At 43.5% G+C, this 20,635-nt stretch overlaps 1 protein-coding gene across 1 annotated transcript; it reads left to right on the top strand.

The window, feature by feature from the left end:
• The first annotated feature begins 753 nt into the window (after positions 1 to 753).
• LOC133108259 (sodium- and chloride-dependent GABA transporter 2-like) lies at positions 754 to 18,679 on the top strand. Its single transcript, XM_061217727.1, has 14 exons — positions 754 to 925; positions 4,724 to 4,858; positions 5,609 to 5,749; positions 6,313 to 6,403; positions 6,762 to 6,894; positions 7,158 to 7,292; positions 7,437 to 7,540; positions 7,768 to 7,892; positions 10,633 to 10,745; positions 14,602 to 14,739; positions 15,030 to 15,132; positions 16,333 to 16,433; positions 17,827 to 17,997; positions 18,566 to 18,679. The coding sequence occupies exons 1-14, from the start codon at positions 754 to 756 to the stop codon at positions 18,677 to 18,679; spliced, it is 1,776 nt and encodes a 591-aa protein (XP_061073711.1).
• The last annotated feature ends 1,956 nt before the right edge of the window (positions 18,680 to 20,635 follow it).

Here is a 20,635-nt window from a genome sequence, read left to right on the forward strand (position 1 = left end):
TATCTTAAATGAAGTCAGATAACGAAGGTAAATGTATTGACCCTACTGTGGAGATTCTTGGTCAGCCCGGACCAGTAAAGAGCGGAAGGCAGAGTGGTACTTCTGTCTTTGTAACGTGGTTTATTCATTAGCTGATCTCGACTCTCCGCATAGCGGTCATTACTATTTAACCCAACTAATATTCTTCCAGCAATACCAGAAGGGCAAGCATGCAAACCCCTTCGGCCCTCGCTAAATTCCGTCATTGGGTTAGCGTGGGGTTTTACAGTATTAACAAGGTGAAAGAATGCAAAGCTACCTTCATCATTGTTCTTGCTGAGATGGATTTCTTATTCAGAGATATATCTAAAACCCCTATCGGATTTCCCTTATAATAGGACTCTAGTGAATAAAGATGAAAAGTCAGTTGCATTGCATGTTTGGATTTCTAGCATTTTGCTGGAAGGCATTTTTCATTTGCATGGTAGAACATTAAAATTTCAGTATCTAGCCTTTACAGTCCAAATTAAATCTGAAAATAAACTTTTATGATTAGCTCACTTTCATACATAATGTGTTATACATATTATTTTCAGAACAGCTTGTGATTTACAAAATTACGATTCTTTAAGGCCCTGTCACTCATTCGTAACTTGGCTCAGAATCTCAGGTACACTGTGCACATGTAGGAGGTGTCTGTCAGTCAGCAGGTAAACATCAGCCTCTGTTTGATCTCAATTTACTGTGTCTAGACAGAGAACATAATCAGAGATTATGGAACGGACAGCAGAAGGGATGAAGAAGGAGAGGGAGACCGCAGAAAGGCCATTGGAGGAGAGGGGGCAGTGGGGGAGAAAGGTGGAGTTCCTCCTGGCAGTGGCAGGCAACATGGTGGGGCTGGGAAACGTGTGGAGGTTCCCATACCTCTGCTACAAGAACGGCGGCGGTGAGTGGGATGAGTGTATGAACTTCGTCGCACCTGGATTTAGTAGCAGCACTGGAAACATAGTGAGGCTGCCTCACTCCAGGCTGCATAGAAAACGTGGAGAGGATTTCACACCGCACAGGCTGCACAGAAAAAGAGGAGTGGATTTCACAGTTCTTCGCCCCATACAGAGATTCATTACTCCTCCTACCATTAAAATGGAATTATTGAACATTCAATCCCTCAACCTCAAATCCACTTTCATTCATGACCACATACTGGACAAAGGGTTGGACCTCATGTGCCTCACGGAGACGTGGCAACAGCCAGGGGTCTATACCACTTTAAACAAAGCTTGTCCCCCCGGTTACAAGTACATAGAAAAATCCCGTAGCACTGGCCGCGGTGGTGGCCTGGCCGTATTCCACCGTTTCGATCTGGATTTGTCCCCCCTCTCTCTGCCTAACCACTCGTCATTCGAATGCCTTGCATTTAAATGTAAACCCCCCTCCCCCACGACAATTCTGCTCATCTACCGCCCACCCAAACGAAACTCTGCCTTTATCCCAGAAATGCATGACCTTCTCACAACCCTCTGTACAACATCTGCCAATATCATCATTCTCGGAGACATAAACATTCATGTCGACACCCCCTCCTGCCACTCTGCATCTGCCTTTCTACAATTACTGGACTGCCTAAACCTCATTCAACATGTCACCGTCCCAACACACAACAGGGGGCACACATTGGATCTGGTCATCACTGACTCTGCCCCCATCAGCAATCTCCTTGTGTACGACCTGGGTGTGTCTGATCACAGGGTCATTGCACTGGAGCTGCCATTTCCACCCCCTCACACCAAGCCCAAGCGCCAAATCTCTTTCAGGAACATCAAAAACATCAACACAGACGCCTTAATTTTGGACCTCCAGCACCTCTCCTCTACAAATTTTTCATCAGCCAGCGATTCAGTGGCTTTTTACAATAATACCCTGACCAGTCTCTTGGACCTCCACGCCCCAGTTAAAACAAGAACGGTTTCTTTCTCACGCTCAGCTCCTTGGTTCACCTGCGAGCTGCGAAAAATGAAGGCAACTGGGCGTGTCCTTGAGCGACGCCTCAAGGCCACAGGCCTCACCGTCCACAAAATGGCCTACAAAGACCATCAAAAGGCCTATTCGAAATCCCTCAGAGACGCACAGTCACAGTTTTATTCCAACTTAATTAACAATAGCCCTGGCAACTCCAAGCAGCTTTTTTCCACAATAAACCAACTACTCAAACCGCAACTTTCCACACACACAGACATCACAGAGGAACAGTGCAATAACTTCATTACCTTTTTCAGAAACAAAGTCGACACCATCAGGTCCCATCTCATCAGCCCCTCCACTCCACCTGCCCCCGCTGCCATCCCACAGCCAGGGATCTCCCAGCCTCTCTGCTGTTTCTCCAACATCACACAGCGAGAGGTTGAGGACATCATCAATACGATGAAATCCTCCACCTGCGCCCTGGACCCCGTTCCCACCGCTCTGGTTAAATCAAGCATTTGTGCCATAAGTCCCCTGATCACCAAAACCATAAACCTTTCCCTCCAGTCTGGCCACGTTCCCTCTGTTCTAAAAACTGCCATCATTACACCCCTCCTCAAAAAACCCACCTTGGACTCAGCAGTCCTTGCCAATTACAGACCAATTTCCAACCTCCCTTTCCTTTCCAAGGTCCTGGAAAAAGTGGTAGCTGCACAGCTCCAGGACCATCTCCAACTCCATAACATTGCAGAGAAGTTCCAGTCTGGCTTCCGCACCGCCCATAGCACTGAAACAGCACTAGTCAGGGTCACTAATGACCTGTTGATGGCGGCTGATGCTGGCTCCCCTTCACTCCTCATCCTGCTTGACCTAACCGCAGCATTTGACACCATTGACCATCACATCCTCCTTAACCGGCTACACTCCATCGGCCTCTCTGACTTTGCTCTGAATTGGTTCAAATCATACCTCTCCGACAGAACCGAGTACGTCTCTTTGGGAGGGAAAAAATCCCGGTCCCATCCTGTCACCTGTGGTGTCCCCCAAGGATCCGTCCTCGGCCCCGTCCTCTTCACCCTCTACCTGCTCCCCCTCGGCCGTGTCATCAGCCAGTATGGAATTTCCTTCCATTGCTATGCTGATGACACACAACTGTACCTTAAGACTGACTCACCCCCCTCTGCAGCTCCGCCGTCACCATCTCCATCATCCACACTCACTACCTGCCTGGAGGAGATAAAGGCGTGGATGAAATCTAACTTCCTACAACTCAACAGCTCCAAAACCGAGGCCATCCTAATTGGCACCCCCCATCAGATTCATTCATCCTCCATTACCAGCATCTCTTTCTCCGGTCAAGTCCTTCCCCTCTCATCCATAGTCACCAACCTGGGTGTGAAAATTGACCCCCACCTAAACTTTGAGGCCCACATTAAACACCTGTGCAAAACCTCCTTTTTCCACCTCAGGAACATTGCTAAACTCCGTCCCACACTCACCCTCCCAGATGCAGAAAAACTTGTCCACGCCTTTGTCTCCTCCAGGCTGGATTACTGTAACGCACTTCTCATCGGGATCCCTAGCAAGAGCCTCCTGAGGCTCCAATATATCCAGAACAGCGCTGCTAGGATCCTGATGAGAGTGCGTAAGTACGACCACATCACACCGATCCTCCACTCACTTCACTGGCTCCCCATCACCTCCCGGACTGAATACAAAATATCCCTTCTGACCCATCAGTGCATCTATGGAAATGCCCCCCCCTATCTCAAAGAACTACTTACCCCAGAACCCTCCACTCGAAACCTTCGCTCTGCCAACACCAACCGCCTCCGTCCTCACAAGACCAAGCTCTGCACCATGGGCGACCGAGCCTTCTGCTCGGCTGCTCCCCGCCTGTGGAATGCCCTCCCTGATTACCTGAGAGCACCGCAGACCACTGATGCTTTTAAAAGAGGGCTAAAAACCTACCTCTTTACTAAAGCCTTTTCTTAGTTTTTATTTTTTATACATGCCATTGGGTGTTTTATTCCCTGTTTTTACCCTGTAGCACTTTGAGATTTGGTCTCCAAATGTAAAGTGCACTATAAATAAAATGCATTATTATTATTATTATTATTATTATGAATGTGAGTGAGAGTGAGAGTATGAGTGAGAGTGTGAGTGTGATTGAGTATGAGTGAGAGTGAGAGTCTGAGTGTAAGTGAGAGTGTAAGTGAGAGTATTAGTGTGAGTGTGAGTGAGAGTGTGAGAGTATGAGTGAGAGTGAGTATGAGTGAGAGTGTGATTAAGTATGAGTGAGAGTGAGAGTGAGTATGAGTGAGAGTGTGATTTTGTATGAGTGAGAGTGAGAGTGAGAGTGTGACTGTGAGTGTGAGAGTATGAGTGAGAGTGAGAGTGAGAGTGAGAGTGTGAGTGTGAGTGTGAGTGTGAGTGTAAGTGTAAGTGTAAGTGAGAGTATGAGTGAGAGTGTGAGTAAGTGATCAGGACAAAGACTGATTTTGAGACTGAATTTGAATGAAGACTGTTTATGAGCTTATATGGACTTTTAGTTTGATTAAAATGTACATATTAAAAGTACCTGTGTACGTATTATGTTCTGAATGAGTATTGATTTACATATTGATTTATTCTCAATGGTGTGTTTAGTGCTCAGTGTCTTACACAGTCACACATTGCTGACAACATGAAACTAAACATCTCTGGTTTTGGTCAAATACCAGTCGTGGGACTGCTGACTGAATATCTTGAATGTTAACTTTGTGTGTGGGTGTGTCTGCAGGAGCGTTCCTTGTGCCATATTTGGTCTTTGTGGTGACCTGTGGGATACCCCTGTTCCTGCTGGAGACTGCCATGGGGCAGTACACCCAGGAGGGGGCCATCACCTGCTGGAGGAAGCTGTGCCCATTGGCTGGGGGTGAGAGGCCAGAAACCTCTGTGGGCAAATGGGTAAACCTGAGATCACTTTGTCTTTACCAACAGGGAGCAATGGAGAGAAGAGACAAATCTCCCTGTGTGGCCCGTGTTTGAGTTCAGTTCTTCTCACATGCAAATCTCCAAACTCAATATGCTCATATAAAATGCAAACAAGAGAAAGTACACTGTTGCTATTAGTGAGGAGTGGTTATTAATTGTTGCTCTAGGCTGTCGCACTCTTCTTGTGTGTTGAGCGCCCTGATGTCAGGCCAATTTCCGCTGCCTTGCATCCAAGTATGGAGAGGTGGAGTGAGGTCAGTAAACACACTGGGAGCAAATGGATAATCAGCAGTAGGGTTACAGCGCTTGATTGTCATACAGGAGGGGGATAGAATGTTCTCCCAAACCAAAGTTCACCCAGGAAAATGAATCTATTATAACTATAGCTGACATCTTACACTTCTGTCAGACTCTAACTCTGTGAGGCTAAAAGGTTGATTCAACTCTTAAGGGGGGAAATGGGCTAATTGCAAGAAATATTCACAGTATATTACTGGAATTTGTCATATGCTCAGTGTGTCTCTCAAAGCAGAAGACATCAATGTTATTATCACGAGTGCTGATGTGAAGAGGAACCACAGCAGGCATGTGCATAACCATTAATTGTACAAGTTGCTGTTCAAACCGATGATTGCATAACCAGGTGTTAATTGAGTGTGTGTGCATGTGTGTGTATGTGTATTTGTCTCAGGGATTGGCTATGCAGGTCAGCTGATCATGATTTACAGTGACATCTCTTATATGATCATCCTGGCCTGGGCCCTCTTCTACCTCTACTTCTCCTTCAGCTCTGAGCTGCCCTGGACCAGCTGCTCCAACACCTGGAACTCAGGTATTCATACTCAAGTATGAACTGTTGGGTACATGCTATAGCTCCACCTGCAGAACACACTGCAAGCGCATAGTCTTTTATGTCTGAGGTTAAGGGTCTTGCTCAAGGGCCCAACAGCTGTGTGGATCGTATTATGGCTACACCAGGGCTTGAACCAGTAATGTACCTTAGCCACTAGGCTACAGGCTGCACCCTGATGCTCATTACACTTTAAAATACATTAATAAATGAAGAACATCCACTGGAATAAGAAGCACAGCCACAGCAGTTACAGTTCATCCTGTTTCTATGAAAACTTTACACTGGAAGCGGATCACCTCTCATCCACCTCACAATTTGTAACATCATAAACCTTCTCAGCACTGACTCTGAGAGCGGAGTAAGAAAAGTCGTGAGAAGTGAATGTCAACTGAAGTGGAGTAGCACTGCGGTGTACTACAGTATTGTATGCAGGTGCCTCCTGTAGTAGTGGACATGCTACTATCTGTCAAAGCTAGTGCAATTGCATGCTTCTGCCGAGGTCAGGACTGGGATCATTCCCTATCGGCGACTCTGTGCTTCAGATCACTGTGTGGATTTCTCCAATCAAAACCTCACCGCAAACCGGACCCAACAGCCCAACAGCTCATCTTCTGCAGCCACCGAGTTTTGGGAGTAAGTCTGCAGGCTGCACCTCCTACAGTATTCAGGGTTATAGAACTGGGAAACCAGAGATTGTGGGTTCAAAGAGACTATGGTACTTTGCCTGAATTGCTTCTGTAAATATCCAGTTGTATAAATGCAAGTCAATTTCTCTGGATAATAATGTCTGTTAAGATAAATAAATAAGGTGATGTGTAAGGGTATAGTTTGCAAGTGTATGTGGAGATGGAGCACATTGGCCTAGTTTCACCTGCATTTATGTTTGCACAATATGTTTGCACCTGCATTTATGTTTTCTCTCTGCTTTTTCCATTTTTTTTCCCTCATTACCTTTCCCTCTCCCTCTGTTTCTCTCTTCCCCCTGGCCCAGGAGACGTGTGCTGCTGATCTCAGGGGGCATTGAGGAGGTGGGCAGTGTGAGGTGGGAGCTGCTCCTGTGTCTCATCACTATATGGGTCATGTGCTACTTCTGCATCTGGAAGGGGGTGAAGTCTACAGGCAAGGTCTGTCCCTGATTTACTGACAGAGATAAGTAAAGAATGTCCTTACCCAGGTAACCTCTCAGTAGATTGAGACCCACAAAGTAAAAGACGCAACACATAGTGACGGGTGTGGAACTTGAATTTAACAGACTCAAACAGGGACATACAGTATAAATCAGAAATCAGATTTAATATTCAAGTTTATTTATTTCTAACATTTCTCCATAGAAATGAACCATCATTTTTCTCTCTACCTCTCACTCTTTCTTTCCTTCTGTCACCAGGTGGTTTATTTCACAGCTACCTTCCCATACCTGATGCTTTTGGTGTTGTTAATACGAGGGCTAACTCTACCTGGAGCTCTGCAGGGGGTGGAGTTCTACCTGTACCCTGACCCGTCCCGCCTGGCAGACCCACAGGTAAGCACTCCATAACACCAGCTGCACCCCATAACCTTGTCACAGTAAGGTGTCTCTTTCCTAATTTCACCCAGCCAGGGAACAAATGCTTTCTTCTGTGTTAGGCAACACCCAATATGTTCAAGGTTTGTGATGTCACTACAGGTCTGGATGGATGCAGGAGCTCAGATCTTCTTCTCCTACAGTATTGGATTAGGTACTCTGACTGTCCTGGGTAGCTACAACACCTATAACAACAACTGCTACAAGTAAGGCTCAAGCTTACCCACGGTACACTAGGGCAGAAACGCAGAGGAAAAGAGTAAGGTTCTTAAGCATAAATATGCAGCTCTGTCTAGTGCAATACTCTGACACCAACACACATCCTGCAAGCCACTTAGCAGCGAATACTTCATTTCCTTCACCTTGGAAGAAACTAAATGCAAAAATGAGGGCTGGTCAGAGAATGTTTAGGCTCCTGGTGGTGTTTCTACAGGGACAGTTTATGGCTGTGTCTGCTGAACTGCGGGACCAGCCTGGTGGCAGGATTTGCGGTCTTTTCTGTGCTGGGGTTCATGGCACATGAGCAGGGCGTCCCCATAGAGGAAGTCGCAGAATCAGGTACTTGCACAGTATGTGAAGACAAACGAAGATGTGACAAATATATAAAAATGTAATTCGGTTAAGGCTGTGGTGCATGGACGAACCTCAGGAGCTTGAATTGAATCCAGACCGTGACAGTGCGGACTGTAATGGTAAAAGGATTGCATTTATATATCGCTTTTATCCAATGCACTTTCCAATTGATGCCTCTCATTCACCCATTCACACCCACTCACAAACAAATGGCAACTGGCTGTCATGCAAGGTACCAACTCACTGGTCGGGGGAACTACATTTTTCCCGCACCATACAAAATGCATTGGTAAAGTTTACTGTTACATAAAAATCTAATGGTACAGAGACCTGTATTGGCATACAAAGTAAAATCATTAGACCAGTCACCTATGGTAAAGTAAACCCAGTGGTATCATATCAGGCAAATATTGCGTGACCGCAACATTGTGAGTGCACAACCCCATCTGTTACAAAGTTCTTAACAGCAGCAAATTAACAGATGCCAATGAAGTCCATCAGACAGAAGGCCATAGGGAAGAGGAATGAAAACATGAAGAATTATCGTTTTAACCGATGCATTAAAAAGAAAATTACACATGATCGACCAGCATGCCAGGACGTAAACCAGAGGGATTTAACTACAGATTTCTGTAACAGAGAGGCTTCACTGCAATTAGACAAAAAACTTTTTTTTGAAATTAAATAATTTTTGAATGCACAGGTATCGGCTGATACGCAAGTTCAGGTATCAAAATTGGTATCAAGAAGGAAAAAATGCAATCGGAACATCTCTAGTAGATACCTAATAAAGAGTCTTTATTAACTTTGATCAAGCAGGCAAGGGTCAATTTCCAGCAAATAAATTTATCAGAGATAAGGCCGTTCAAAAACCAAAGTCCAGGCAATGGTTCAGAAAACAGGCAAACGGTACAACCAGGATAATCCAGAGAGTAGTTGATAATACAGGCAGAGGGTCGAAAACACACGGGCAGTCCAAACAGAAACAGAATCCAAAATCAATGAGTAGCCAAAGGGGGTCCAAACGCAGCGGGTCAAAACAGAACAAGAGGATAATCCAAAGAGCGAGAGTAGAAAACAAAACAGGTTGGACCAGGAATCAGACAGGAAATAATTCTGGTATATATCTCACGATCTGGCTAGATGTCCACGGTCATTTCAGATGTTGTGTCAGATGCTACCTATGGGTGTGTACGATGGCGGCTCAGGGACCCAAGAAGACCAACATTAGCTATCACTGCTCATTGATTTACTGTCAGAGGTCTAGGGTTGCAATACGCCGTGATACATTAAGTGTAAATTTGCATCCTCCCTAGACCAAGTCGAAGGGGGTGTCCAAGCATTCCCTGTATAACAGTGAGTGTTCAGTAAGAGAAACCACACAGATCAAGTTTTTACTTTGTTAATTCCATTTAGATTCCAAATTAAACATAAATAAAAGTGTTACAATATTAAACCAAATCACAGTGTCTTAAAAGTCATACCTGGCAATGAAAACTACATGCACTGTGTGCATGGGGGTCTGGCTACAGACACCCTCAGATAGCTTGGTTTGCCGTGCTTATAAGCCGAAACCAGGCCTTTGATCTCCATCTAAAAATAGTCCAAATCCAAATTTAGTCAATTCGGACTTAGAAACATTGTTCTCTAGGTGGTGGGTGCTGGAAAAGTGATTGAGACAGGTGGCTTCATGGGAGCAGGTTTCCACAGTTTCCCTAGGTTCCTGGATGGGTACACTGGTTATGGGTATACTGCTGTGGAAATTACACCATTGCACAATTTGCACTGAAACAAGCGAAATAATACTAAACATGAATATACCCTAAACCTGCTTTGTCATGAAACATCCCACACTTCATTCATTTCAGTTACTGAACCCTGTAAATACTGAGACAGGGTGATTGACAAGAGAACAGATGGTCTTCCCTTGTTAACCCTTCCTGCGACCTCAAAAGGTGCAGAAAAGGGACCCAGTGAAATTCGCAATATGTGTTGGGGTGGCAGGTTGTAAACTTCTATGGAACACCACTTCACCTGCTCACTGATAGTGTGTAACAGTGTGACTATTAAAGGGTATTCCAGCTAGTCCCAATTCCTGCAAGGGCTGGAATTGCTTAGACACCACCACCTCTGAAGATGCCACCCCTACATCGTGTGCCTGCCTTTTTCTTTGCTTTCGACCTGCTGTCACCCAACTTTCTCACCCTCCCTGGTCTGAAATCTTCATATGTTGATAGAAAGACCTATAAAATGATGCCCAAGAAAGAGTTTTTTCATCTTATTTGTAACTATTTTTGTAGCATTTTTGCATTCAGCATGTTGGTGCGGTCTAATTCTCTCATTAGTTTAAAAAAAATATATAACTTAACGTCATAATGTTGTCTTTTCACTTTATACATATATAAATGGGTTTCAGACATCACAATAGCAAGTCACGTCATTGATCCATATGTTCTGAGAAAAGCAATATTTTCTTATTTTGCTTTTATTGCATATTCTGATTAACTCTTCATAATCTACTGCTGTATTAACAGACAGTATGTAAAAAGGTCATCTGTGGAACGTGCTCTGCTTAACAGCATCTGCTTAATGCAGAACTGTGTGACTGTAATGTCAGGGAATATGACCTGGGTAAGAATGGTAGGTTTGTTTATTATTCTTCCATTTCTTCTGAGTCCTTCACTCTCCTCCTGTCTTTCGTTCCCATGTTCTCCCCTGCTCCCAGGACCTGGTCTGGCATTCATTGCGTACCCCCAAGCAGTAGCAATGATGCCCCTACCTCAGCTGTGGGCCGTCTGCTTCTTTATCGTGATCATCCTGTTGCGCCTGGACACTCAGGTAATCAGTTTCCTGGCTGCTGGTCACCATTCCTGGCTGCTGAGTCTGTGATACTGCTGCCACTACTAATGTGGCCCGTGTTTACTTCTCGATGCTCCCAGTTTGGTTCTTGCTTAACATGAAGTAAAGCTGTGCTGAGCTAGCAAAGCATAATGCTGGGTTACCAGAGATCACAGCAAGATTACTTGCCAAGCGAACTGGACAACATTTCATAGTTAACTAGAGTGTGATTGGAGCAAATTGGCAGCATGCCTGGTCTTTGGTCAGTGGTTACTTGTTGCTAGGGTGCTGATAAGGTGTTCCGAGGTGGTTGCTATGGTTGCTAAGGTGTTCCTAGGTGGTTGGTAGGGTGTTGCTAGGTGGTTGCAAATGTGTTCCTCGGTGGTTGCTAGGGTGTTACGAGGTCTTTGCTATGGTGTCGCTAGGTGGTTGCTAAGTATGAATAACAATCAATTAGTGGCATGAGATGAAGAGTTCATGCGTAATGCAAGGCTATTGGTTTCATGGCAGTATAGGACAAATCAGAATGTTTGTACAAAGAGGTCGTTATGATACTTCTGGGTGACAACTGAGCCGCAGAATGAAGTAACGTTCAAAAGCGACTGAACCAGAGCTTTGTAGAAACAGTTACAATTGCACCAATTGTGTCTTGTTACTTCCTAGTAATTAATGCACTGTAAAAGGAACTATTCGAGGTCATCACAGCCAAATGACATAAGTACATTGCGTATAGCTGAACTAATGGTAGAAGCCATGAAAATGTTCAGACAATTGTACAATAAGAAACAGAATCACAGCAGAGAAGATTTGTACATGTTTTGTAGAATTTGTGCTTGGATTGATTTTACTTTTAAATTCTATAAGTTTCTATTGTAAAACGTATAGTTCTATTTTAAATGTCATATTGTAGTGCTTCTACTGTTTTCTGTTAAGGGAAAATGGGAAACATGTCTCAATGAGTCCTCCGTGTGTAAATAAAGAATAAATAAATAATAATCAGGATTCTATTGTTAGTCACCACAGTAATTGTCCTCTCCCCCCCAGATTTTGTACAGTATTGGGTTCTTGAAAAGTGCTATATACAATTGTAAATAACATTTTCTTGATTATTATTATTATTATTATTATTATTATTATTATTGTTGTTGTTATTATGTCTATCATCATTATTACATTAGTATACGAGGATGGCATGATTTAGCAGTGCAACATTAGTATTTTGTGTGGGCTCACGTAGACATTACACATATATTCTAAATCAGTTATGAAATAAATATACCCAGAACTGCATTCGCATTTATATTTTGAAGATGGAGCCTTAGTCCACCAAACAATTATCAGCTGATTTCTTATCTGGAAAATAGACTTATGGCAAAATGAATTCACATTCATATCATACATACATTACCTTGCTCAATCACAAATGAATGGTAAAGATAGGAAAGCGTTTTGGCTGAAATTAGCTGGTTCATATTTTTTCCATTGGTTTTGATATTAAGACCAGTACAATATCAATTCAGTTCTGCAATATAGATTCATTTAGTTATTTGGAACAAAGAAAACAACTAAGACATTATCATTTTGGGGTGAAATATGAATTTACTTTATTTAATGAGAGAGAAACAACTTCAATTAATCAATAAAACCTACAAATGTCTTATTCAAGACTAGATTAAATTCAATAGTTTAACATTTAGAAATACCTCTCCAAGGAATCGCCACCTTAATGTGGTGGAGGGGTTTGTGTGTCTTGGTGATCCTGGGAGCTATGTTGTTGGGGGCATTAGCATTAGCCCCCAGTAGGGTCTGACTAAGAGTGATTCAAAGACTCCATGACACGGCCTCACAATAACCCAGTTACCTCGCCCGGAAAAGGGAAACCGGGGTCCCCTTCTGGAGCCAGACCCGGGAGGGGAGCTTGTCGTTGAGCGTCTGGTGGCCGGGCCTTATCCCATGGGGCCCGGCCGGGCACAGCCCGAACTGGTAACATGGGGTCGCCGCCCTGTGGGCTCACCACCTGCAGGGGTTGGCATTGGAGTCGGGTGCTTTGCCCAACGGGCAGTGGGCAAAGGCGGGGATCCGGGCACGCTGATCTTCAGCGTCGTAGACTGGTTCTGGGGATGTGGAACATCATCTCTCTGGTGGGGAAGGAACCGGAGCTAGTGTGGGAGGCGGAGCGATACCAACTAGATATAGTTGGGCTCACCTCCACGCACAGCACTGGTTCCGGAACCAAACTCCTGGAGAGGGGCTGGACTCTGGCGAGAGTGAGAGGTGCCGGGCGGGTGTGGGGATACTCACAAGCCACCGGCTGAGTGCCACTGTGTTGGAGTTCCACCCGGGGAACGAGAGGGTCGCCTCTCTGCGACTACATGTCTCTGGTGGGAAAGCTCTGACAAACGGCAGTTCGGAGTATCCGGCCTTCTTGGAGTCACTGGGCAGCATCCTGGAAAGGGTGCCGCCCGGAGACTCCATCATTCTGCTGGGCGACTGGGCAACGATGGAGAAACCTGGAAGGGGGTGATTGGGAGGACTGGCCTGCCTGATCTTAACCCGAGCGGTGTCTTGTTATTGGACTTCTGTGGTGGTCATGGATTGTCCATAACGAACACCATGTTCGAGCATAGGGTAGCTCATAAGTGTACTTGATACCAGAGCACCTTAGGCCAAAGATTGATGATCGACTTTGTGGTCGTATCATCAGACCTGCGGCCGTATGTCTTGGACACTCGGGTGAAGAGAGGAGCAGAGCTGTCACCTGATCACCTGGCTGGCGTGGGGGTCCCCTGAAGCAGCAGGCTTCGGCAGTCGCTGAAGCAAAAACGCGGATATGGGAGGAGTTCGGGGAGGCTATGGAGAAGGGCTTTCGGTTGGGCTCAAGGACGTTCTGGCAAACCTTTCGATGACTCAGAAAGGGAAAGCAGGGCTTATCTCAGGCTGTTTTCAGCAGCGGAGGAGAACTATCACCTTCTGTCAGCTTTGAGCAGTCTGGCCATTCTCCTCTGATGTCTCTCATTAACAAGGTGTTTCTGTCTGCAGAACTGCTGCTCACTGGATTTATTTTTGTTTTTTTGCACCATTCTTTGCAAACTCTGGAGACTAGCGTGCATGAAAATCCCAGGAGATCAGCAGTTTCTGAGATACTTAAACCACTCTGTCTGCCACCAACAATCATTGCATGGTCAATGTCACTTAGATCAAATTTTTTCCCCATTCTGATAGTTGATGTGTACATTAACTGAAGCTCCTGGCCCTTATCTACATGATTGTATGCACTGCACTGCTTCCACACAATTGGCTGATTAGATAATTGCATGAGTAATTAGGTGTAATGAAGTAAAAATGTTCCTAATAAAGCCCTCGGTGAGTGTATGCATGTAGCATAAAAAGTGAGAGAGTTAAGAAACATTAAAAATTCTAATTCCAACTGTCACCACTCGAGCAAATGAACATTCCACCATTAATTTCAATAGCAGGAAAATCGGAATTAAAAGTTAAATCATTCAAAAAATATAAAATATATCAATATGAAAAGAAAGAGCACACCATTCCTCAGCAAGCTGAATAGTTTAAGGTTTTTCGGGGAAAGTGTGCCCAAGTAGTTCAGTGCTGAAAAACTGTGGAGAATAAAGAGTGGAGGTGACATAAGTGCTAGCCCACTAAACTTGAATTTTGAATAACAGTAGTGTGTTTCTTCGCAATCACACTAATAAAGATATTTCTTGATAGTTTATCACAAGCAGGAAAACATTAGTGTGTGTCTTCTCTCTCTCATCCTTTTCTTATCCTCTTCTCCCTCTATCTCCCTTTCCCTGCCTCTCTCTGGTGAACCTTATATTGTCTGTCTGTTGTTCAGTTTGTGGGGATGGAGGTGCTGATGACGTCGGTGATGGACGTGTTTCCCAAAGTACTACGGAGGGCTGGGCACAGAGAGATCTTCCTCCTGCTCTTCTGCCTCACCTGCTTCGTCTTGGAGCTGGTGACGGTCACACAGGTGAGAAGACAGCTGGAGAGAGATATGAGGCTGTGTGACCATCCTGTATTCGACAGAGTTATCCAGTGTTGACTATGAATTTTCTCTGACTGAGCTGTTTTCTTGGAAAACTTCCATTGACCACCATTCATTCTGCTCTGTTTAACCCAGTTTTAGTGCTCATAGTCACCCATTGAAAGTGAAACCTGATATTCAGTTTGACAGCATATCTCCATATACCATCTCTGGTCTCACCCTGACCTTTTTTTCCTATAATATCTATTCTTGTCCTTTCCCATTCTGTCCACCAGGGGGGGATGTATGTGTTCCAGCTCCTGGACTACTATGCCTGTAATGGGGCCTGTATGTTCTTCATGTGTGTGTTCAAGGTTCTGGCCATGGGCTGGCTGTTTGGTGAGTGCAGGACTTTGCTGAATGGATTTAGGAAGATCACTGTCTGTATTAACACATTACTGCACAAACAGTGTATCTTCCAACAAACTATACCTTTCCAATGCAACACTGGAAATAGAAAATAAAAAAAAGGAAACAATAGTAGTCACAATGTACAGAAGAGGCCATGAAAATGGAATTATGTATAAAATGAATATCGAAAAAATATATCAAATGTATGAAATTCAAAATGTGCAAAAATAAACATATAGAGAAAGGTAGAATAACTCTGAATTGAACCAAGCTTCAAAGTTACTAACGTTTTTTGCCATATATATTAAAAATGGGGGTTCATATGTGCAAAAGAACAATTACTGATTTGTGTTGTAAAGAAAATGGTATCTAGTGCCTCCAGAATAATGCAAATTAATCACCATGGATACCAAGAACAGTCAAAACCACTTCAAAAGGGGAAACTTTAAGGCAGAGAGGCAGCAGTTCCATAACACACTGCTCCACTGTGCATACAAAACAAAACAAAAAAGAAAGCAATTTTGTCATCATTCATTTCCCATTGTGACAGCCTTGTCTACTATTTCTAAAAGCTGTTTTCTATCACCGATACGAGTTATAACTAAGTTCACTTTAATTCAGTTTTACTTCATTTATCATTGCATTGGGCTACTCACGGTAGTTGATTGCTTCTTCTTGATTTGTTCAAAGTATCCAGTCTTCCAGATTGACAGTGTTTAACGGACTAATGAATGAGTGTGCGTGTATAGGCTATGTTTGTAGCTCAAATACTAGCCATATGCTATGCAGGATAGACTATATAACAGATGGAAAATAGCCCAAACAAAAAAGGATACGTTGCGACAACCCAAAACAAAGCACTTCTAGAAATGGCTTATGGCTTCCTTTCCTAAACAAATGAAAACAATTGAAACTATAAAGTGAAGCTCGTTAAAAAGAACTATTTCAGCTCATTGTCCTTCAGGTATGCACCCGTCTTCAACTGGCAAATGCTGCTTGCGTCATCCAGGGGTGCCCTTAAATAATTGTATAGCTGGCCACTAGGGGGACGCACAAGCGGAGATATCTTAAACCTTTTGGCTTCTACACCCATTCTCTGCCTTTTTTGAGGGTTTTTTCTCCCTAGTGGAATCTCCCGTTATGCATGACACACTACACTCACCGTTATTCCTGTTTGCCCTGGAGCAGGGGCGGAGCGCATGATGGATGTGATCGAGGACATGACCGGGGAACGGCCCAGCCTCATCTTTAAGCTCTGCTGGCTCTACTTCACCCCACTGGTGACCCTGGTGAGTTTGACTTCTCAGCTGTTTCTGATTTGTCATTAGTGAAAAGAACAAAAATCATACCACCGTCCAAATGTTTACGGACTGCACTTTATACATTCAATTAATTCATTTGATTAAATTAATTAAACTGATTTTTCCATGTAATTTTACATTTTAAAAGGGTCGTAATCCATGGCAATGAGTGAGGTCTGTAATCCAGTCTAAGTGCATTTACCCTCACAGCCCTTTGCTCTTCACATAATGACGCTGAGCACTACAGTCTATGCCACAGTATGTAAGACCAAAGTCTGGAGTGCAGATGTAGCGTGGTTAGCTCAGCTAGTTCAGTGGTGAAGTGCAGAGAAAGTGAAGGCTGGTAGCAGGTTACCTCGACAACGCTCCCTGATGACGTAACCCTCAAATTCAAAAAGAACGCTGTTGCCCTTGGCTAGAGGCGAGTTTGTCTTTAGCTGAGTTCAACAAATATTTGGACGAGTGAGAGGCCGTTTTCTCACCCGTTACACAGAGACTGCAGTGATTTGGGTTCAGCCCGTAGAGTATACTGTGTAATATACAGAGACAGCAAGTGCAAGTGTAATAGATTCACTCACCACACGTTCAGTTGTGTCCTTGGTCACATGCCTTGTCACATGCACAATGAGCAAATGTAGGGTAATGGTGTGCCTCAGCAGATGAACCAGTGAAAACAATTGCACAGGTCCCAGAAGAGGGTGCAAAGATATACAGAACTGTGCAAAGTTTTAGGCAGGTGTGAAAAAATGCTGTAAAATAAGAATGCTTTCAAAAATAGAAATGTTTATTGTTTATTTTTATCAATGAAGAAAATGCATGAACAGAAGAAATGAATGAACAGAAGAAAAATCTAAAGCAAATCAATCTTTGGTGTGACTACCCTCTGCCTTCAAAACAGCATCAATTCCTCTTGGTATACTTCCAACTATCGAACTCGGCAGGTAGGTTCCAAACATCTTGGAGAACTAGTCACAGTTCTTCTGTGGATTTAGGCAGCCTCAAATGCTTCTGTCTCTTCATGTAATCCCAGACAGACTCGATGATGTTGAGATCAGGGCTCTGTGGGGGCCATACCATCACTTCCAGGACTCCTTGTTCTTCTTTACGCTGAAGATGAAGTTACTATTGCCTTCCTGACAGCAGTGCCTGGCCACTCTTCTGACCTCTCTAATTAACAAGGCATTTTCACCAACAGAACTGCTGAACCGCTGCTACTACAACAGCAGATGATAAATACGTTGAGGAAATACGTAATAAATTGGTCATTTTGTGTTTTTTACTGCATACACTGAACTCAATTTCATATAATTTCTACTTCTATGACACAATGGCAGCATGGCATGTGTTAATAAAACCTTCCACTCTTCCTCCTCTCCCGTAGGGATCCTTCATCTTCTCTGTGGTGAAGTACCAGCCCCTGACCTTTAACCGCTGGTATGTGTATCCAGACTGGGCGTACGTGCTGGGCTGGCTGCTGGCCCTTTCCTCTGTTGTACTGGTGCCGGGGTGGAGTCTGGTCAAGCTCTCCATCAGCACTGGCACTCTCAGACAGGTGAGGCCTGGATCCCATGTCTCCACAGCTGTGCTGAAAGCTTTTACCAAATTGTACACACACACACACACACACACACACTCACAACATCAGTGGATATGCAATGAGCCAAATTCAAGGCAGGTGGATGTGGATAGAGCTGTCTGTCCTGTACAATATGTAGTGAAAAATAGTGTAGTCTGTTACCATTCTGTAGTCTGTTTCCATTCTTACTCCTACCTAGGCAGCACACTATCAGTCTTATCTACTGACAGCTTATGCTAGAAAAGAAAAACCCATCTTTTGAAGTAAAACCTATTCACTCATGTATTTTTTATTAAATATATGATCAGTATGCTATGTCATCATTTTGGTTTGGTGCTGAATGGACCTAGAAGCAGATCCAAACAATGGGTGGAAGTTGGAGTTTCTCTTTTCTCTTTTTTTAATAATGTTTTATATAAAACTTTTTTTTCATATTTTACAGATCATTGGCATTGTTTTGTACATTGTAAATACATTACATATTTATATTGTGTAAAACACTTGCTTATCAAGATCCCTACCATTATTATTTTTCTGCTGACAGAGATGGTCTGATCTGTGTCACCCTGGTGATGACCTCCCCCTGACCCGGAAGCAAATGGCTGAGCGAGCGCTTGCGACTACTGCCACAGAGATGGAAGAGTTGATGACCAACTAAATAATATTTTTCAGATTTGTATTTTTTAATGGGTTACATCCTGGTAACAAACCTGATTTTGCTTCCCAACACTCTTTCTTTCATCTTTTTGAAAAGTGTGCATTTAAAAATCATATCATATATATATATATATATTTCGCTTTTTTCCCAGCTATGCTCAACTGATGCGAGCAAGTAGAAAAATGCTTTTTTTGGTACTTAACAGTCACATAGTTATTCCACAGTGAAATGAATGTGATATTGTGTGTGAGGTCAGTTTAAACAATGTATGATAAAAGTAAACAAAAAACATGCATTAAATCGCACTGGTACTTAAATTTAGATTTTTGTTGATGGAATATGACGTCAAGCTGCATGCCATATTTAAGGGACCAAAGTCTCCAGTTACTTGCTATATAGTATAATTTGATATAATTTGATCCGTGGGTTATTTATTATCTCCCTCACCATCTTCCTCACTGGCCATTGGGACAATGTACACTTGCGTCCTCTTCCTGGCAAGTTTGCAACCATTCCAGATGTTTAAATTGTTATTACTGGCCTTACAGTGCTAAGTGGTATGTTTAACCATTTATGTATTTTATTTTACGCCCATTACCAGACTTGTCATGGTCAATTAGAGTCAGATTTTTGGCTTTTCCCATGCTGATGGATGCCAAAGGGATTTTGCATGCTTGTTAACAATTTAAAATTTAAAATTTAAAAGTATTACATTTAATTTTTTCCAAGCCCAGGAGATAGTGACATAAAAACTGTTCTGTACTCAATGACTCAAATCTAGGGGGCCAACAATGCAGATGGTGAAATGTGCTAGCCACATTCAGTCAGACAACTCACAATGTTCAGTCAGTTCAGTCCGACAACTCACAATGAATTAAGAAATATACTTTGAGGTTTAATGTAAATGCAAACTTTGGTATCAAGGCTCTGCCTATCATCACTTCCCTGTCAGCCAGCCAAAACAGGGAGTGACTACAACCCCCCCATCATGGGGCTCTTGAGAAGTAGAGCTCATAGTTGGATGCTGGGCTTGTGGTAAGTGCGCAAAAAAATTCTGAAGGCATGACATAGGAGTAAGCAGGATAATTTGAGCAAATGCTACTTGCTGGGTTCCGTATTTACAGTGGGAGCAATAATTATTTGATCCCTTGCTGATTTTGTAGGTTTGCCCACTTACAAAGAATGGAACTGTGTAGAATTTTAATCATAGGTACATTTTAACATTGAGAGACAGAATATCATAAAATAATCCACAATAACAACATCATATAAATTTTATGAATTTATTATTGTATTTTTGCATGAATCCCCTACCAATAAGCAATAATTCTGGCTCCCACAGACCAGTTAGTTTTCCATTAAGAAGCACTCCTAATCTCAACTCATTACCCAAAACACCTGTGTCAACTCGTTACATCGTTATGTAGCTGTATAAAAGACACCTGTGCACACAATCAATCAGATTCCAACATTTCCACCATGGCCAAGACAAAGGAGCTATCTCAGGACATCAGGGACAAAATAGTAGACCTGCACAAGGCCGGGATGGGCTACAAGAAAATAAGCAAGCAGCTTGGTGAGAAGTTAACAACTGTTGGAGCAATTATTAGAAAATGGAAGAAACATAAAGTCACCGCCAATCTCCCTCGGTCTGGGGCTCCACGCAAGATCTCGCGTCGTGGGATATCAATGATCATGAGAAAGGTCAGGGATCAGCCCAGTGCTACACAGGAGGAGCTTGTTAATGACCTGAATGCAGTTGGGACCACACTCACGAAGAGAACCATCAGTAACACACTACACCGTGAAGGATTAAAATCCTGCTGCGCGCGCAAGGTTCCTCTGCTGAAGAAGGCACATGTACAGGCTCGTCTGAAGTTTGCCAAAGAACACCTGATGATCCAGAGGAGGCTTGGGAGAAGGTGATATGGTTAGATGAGACCAATATAGAGCTAT

The sequence above is a fragment of the Conger conger genome, chromosome 13 (genome assembly GCF_963514075.1).
Source record: "Conger conger chromosome 13, fConCon1.1, whole genome shotgun sequence".
In the NCBI taxonomy this organism is placed as follows: Eukaryota; Metazoa; Chordata; class Actinopteri; order Anguilliformes; family Congridae; genus Conger; species Conger conger.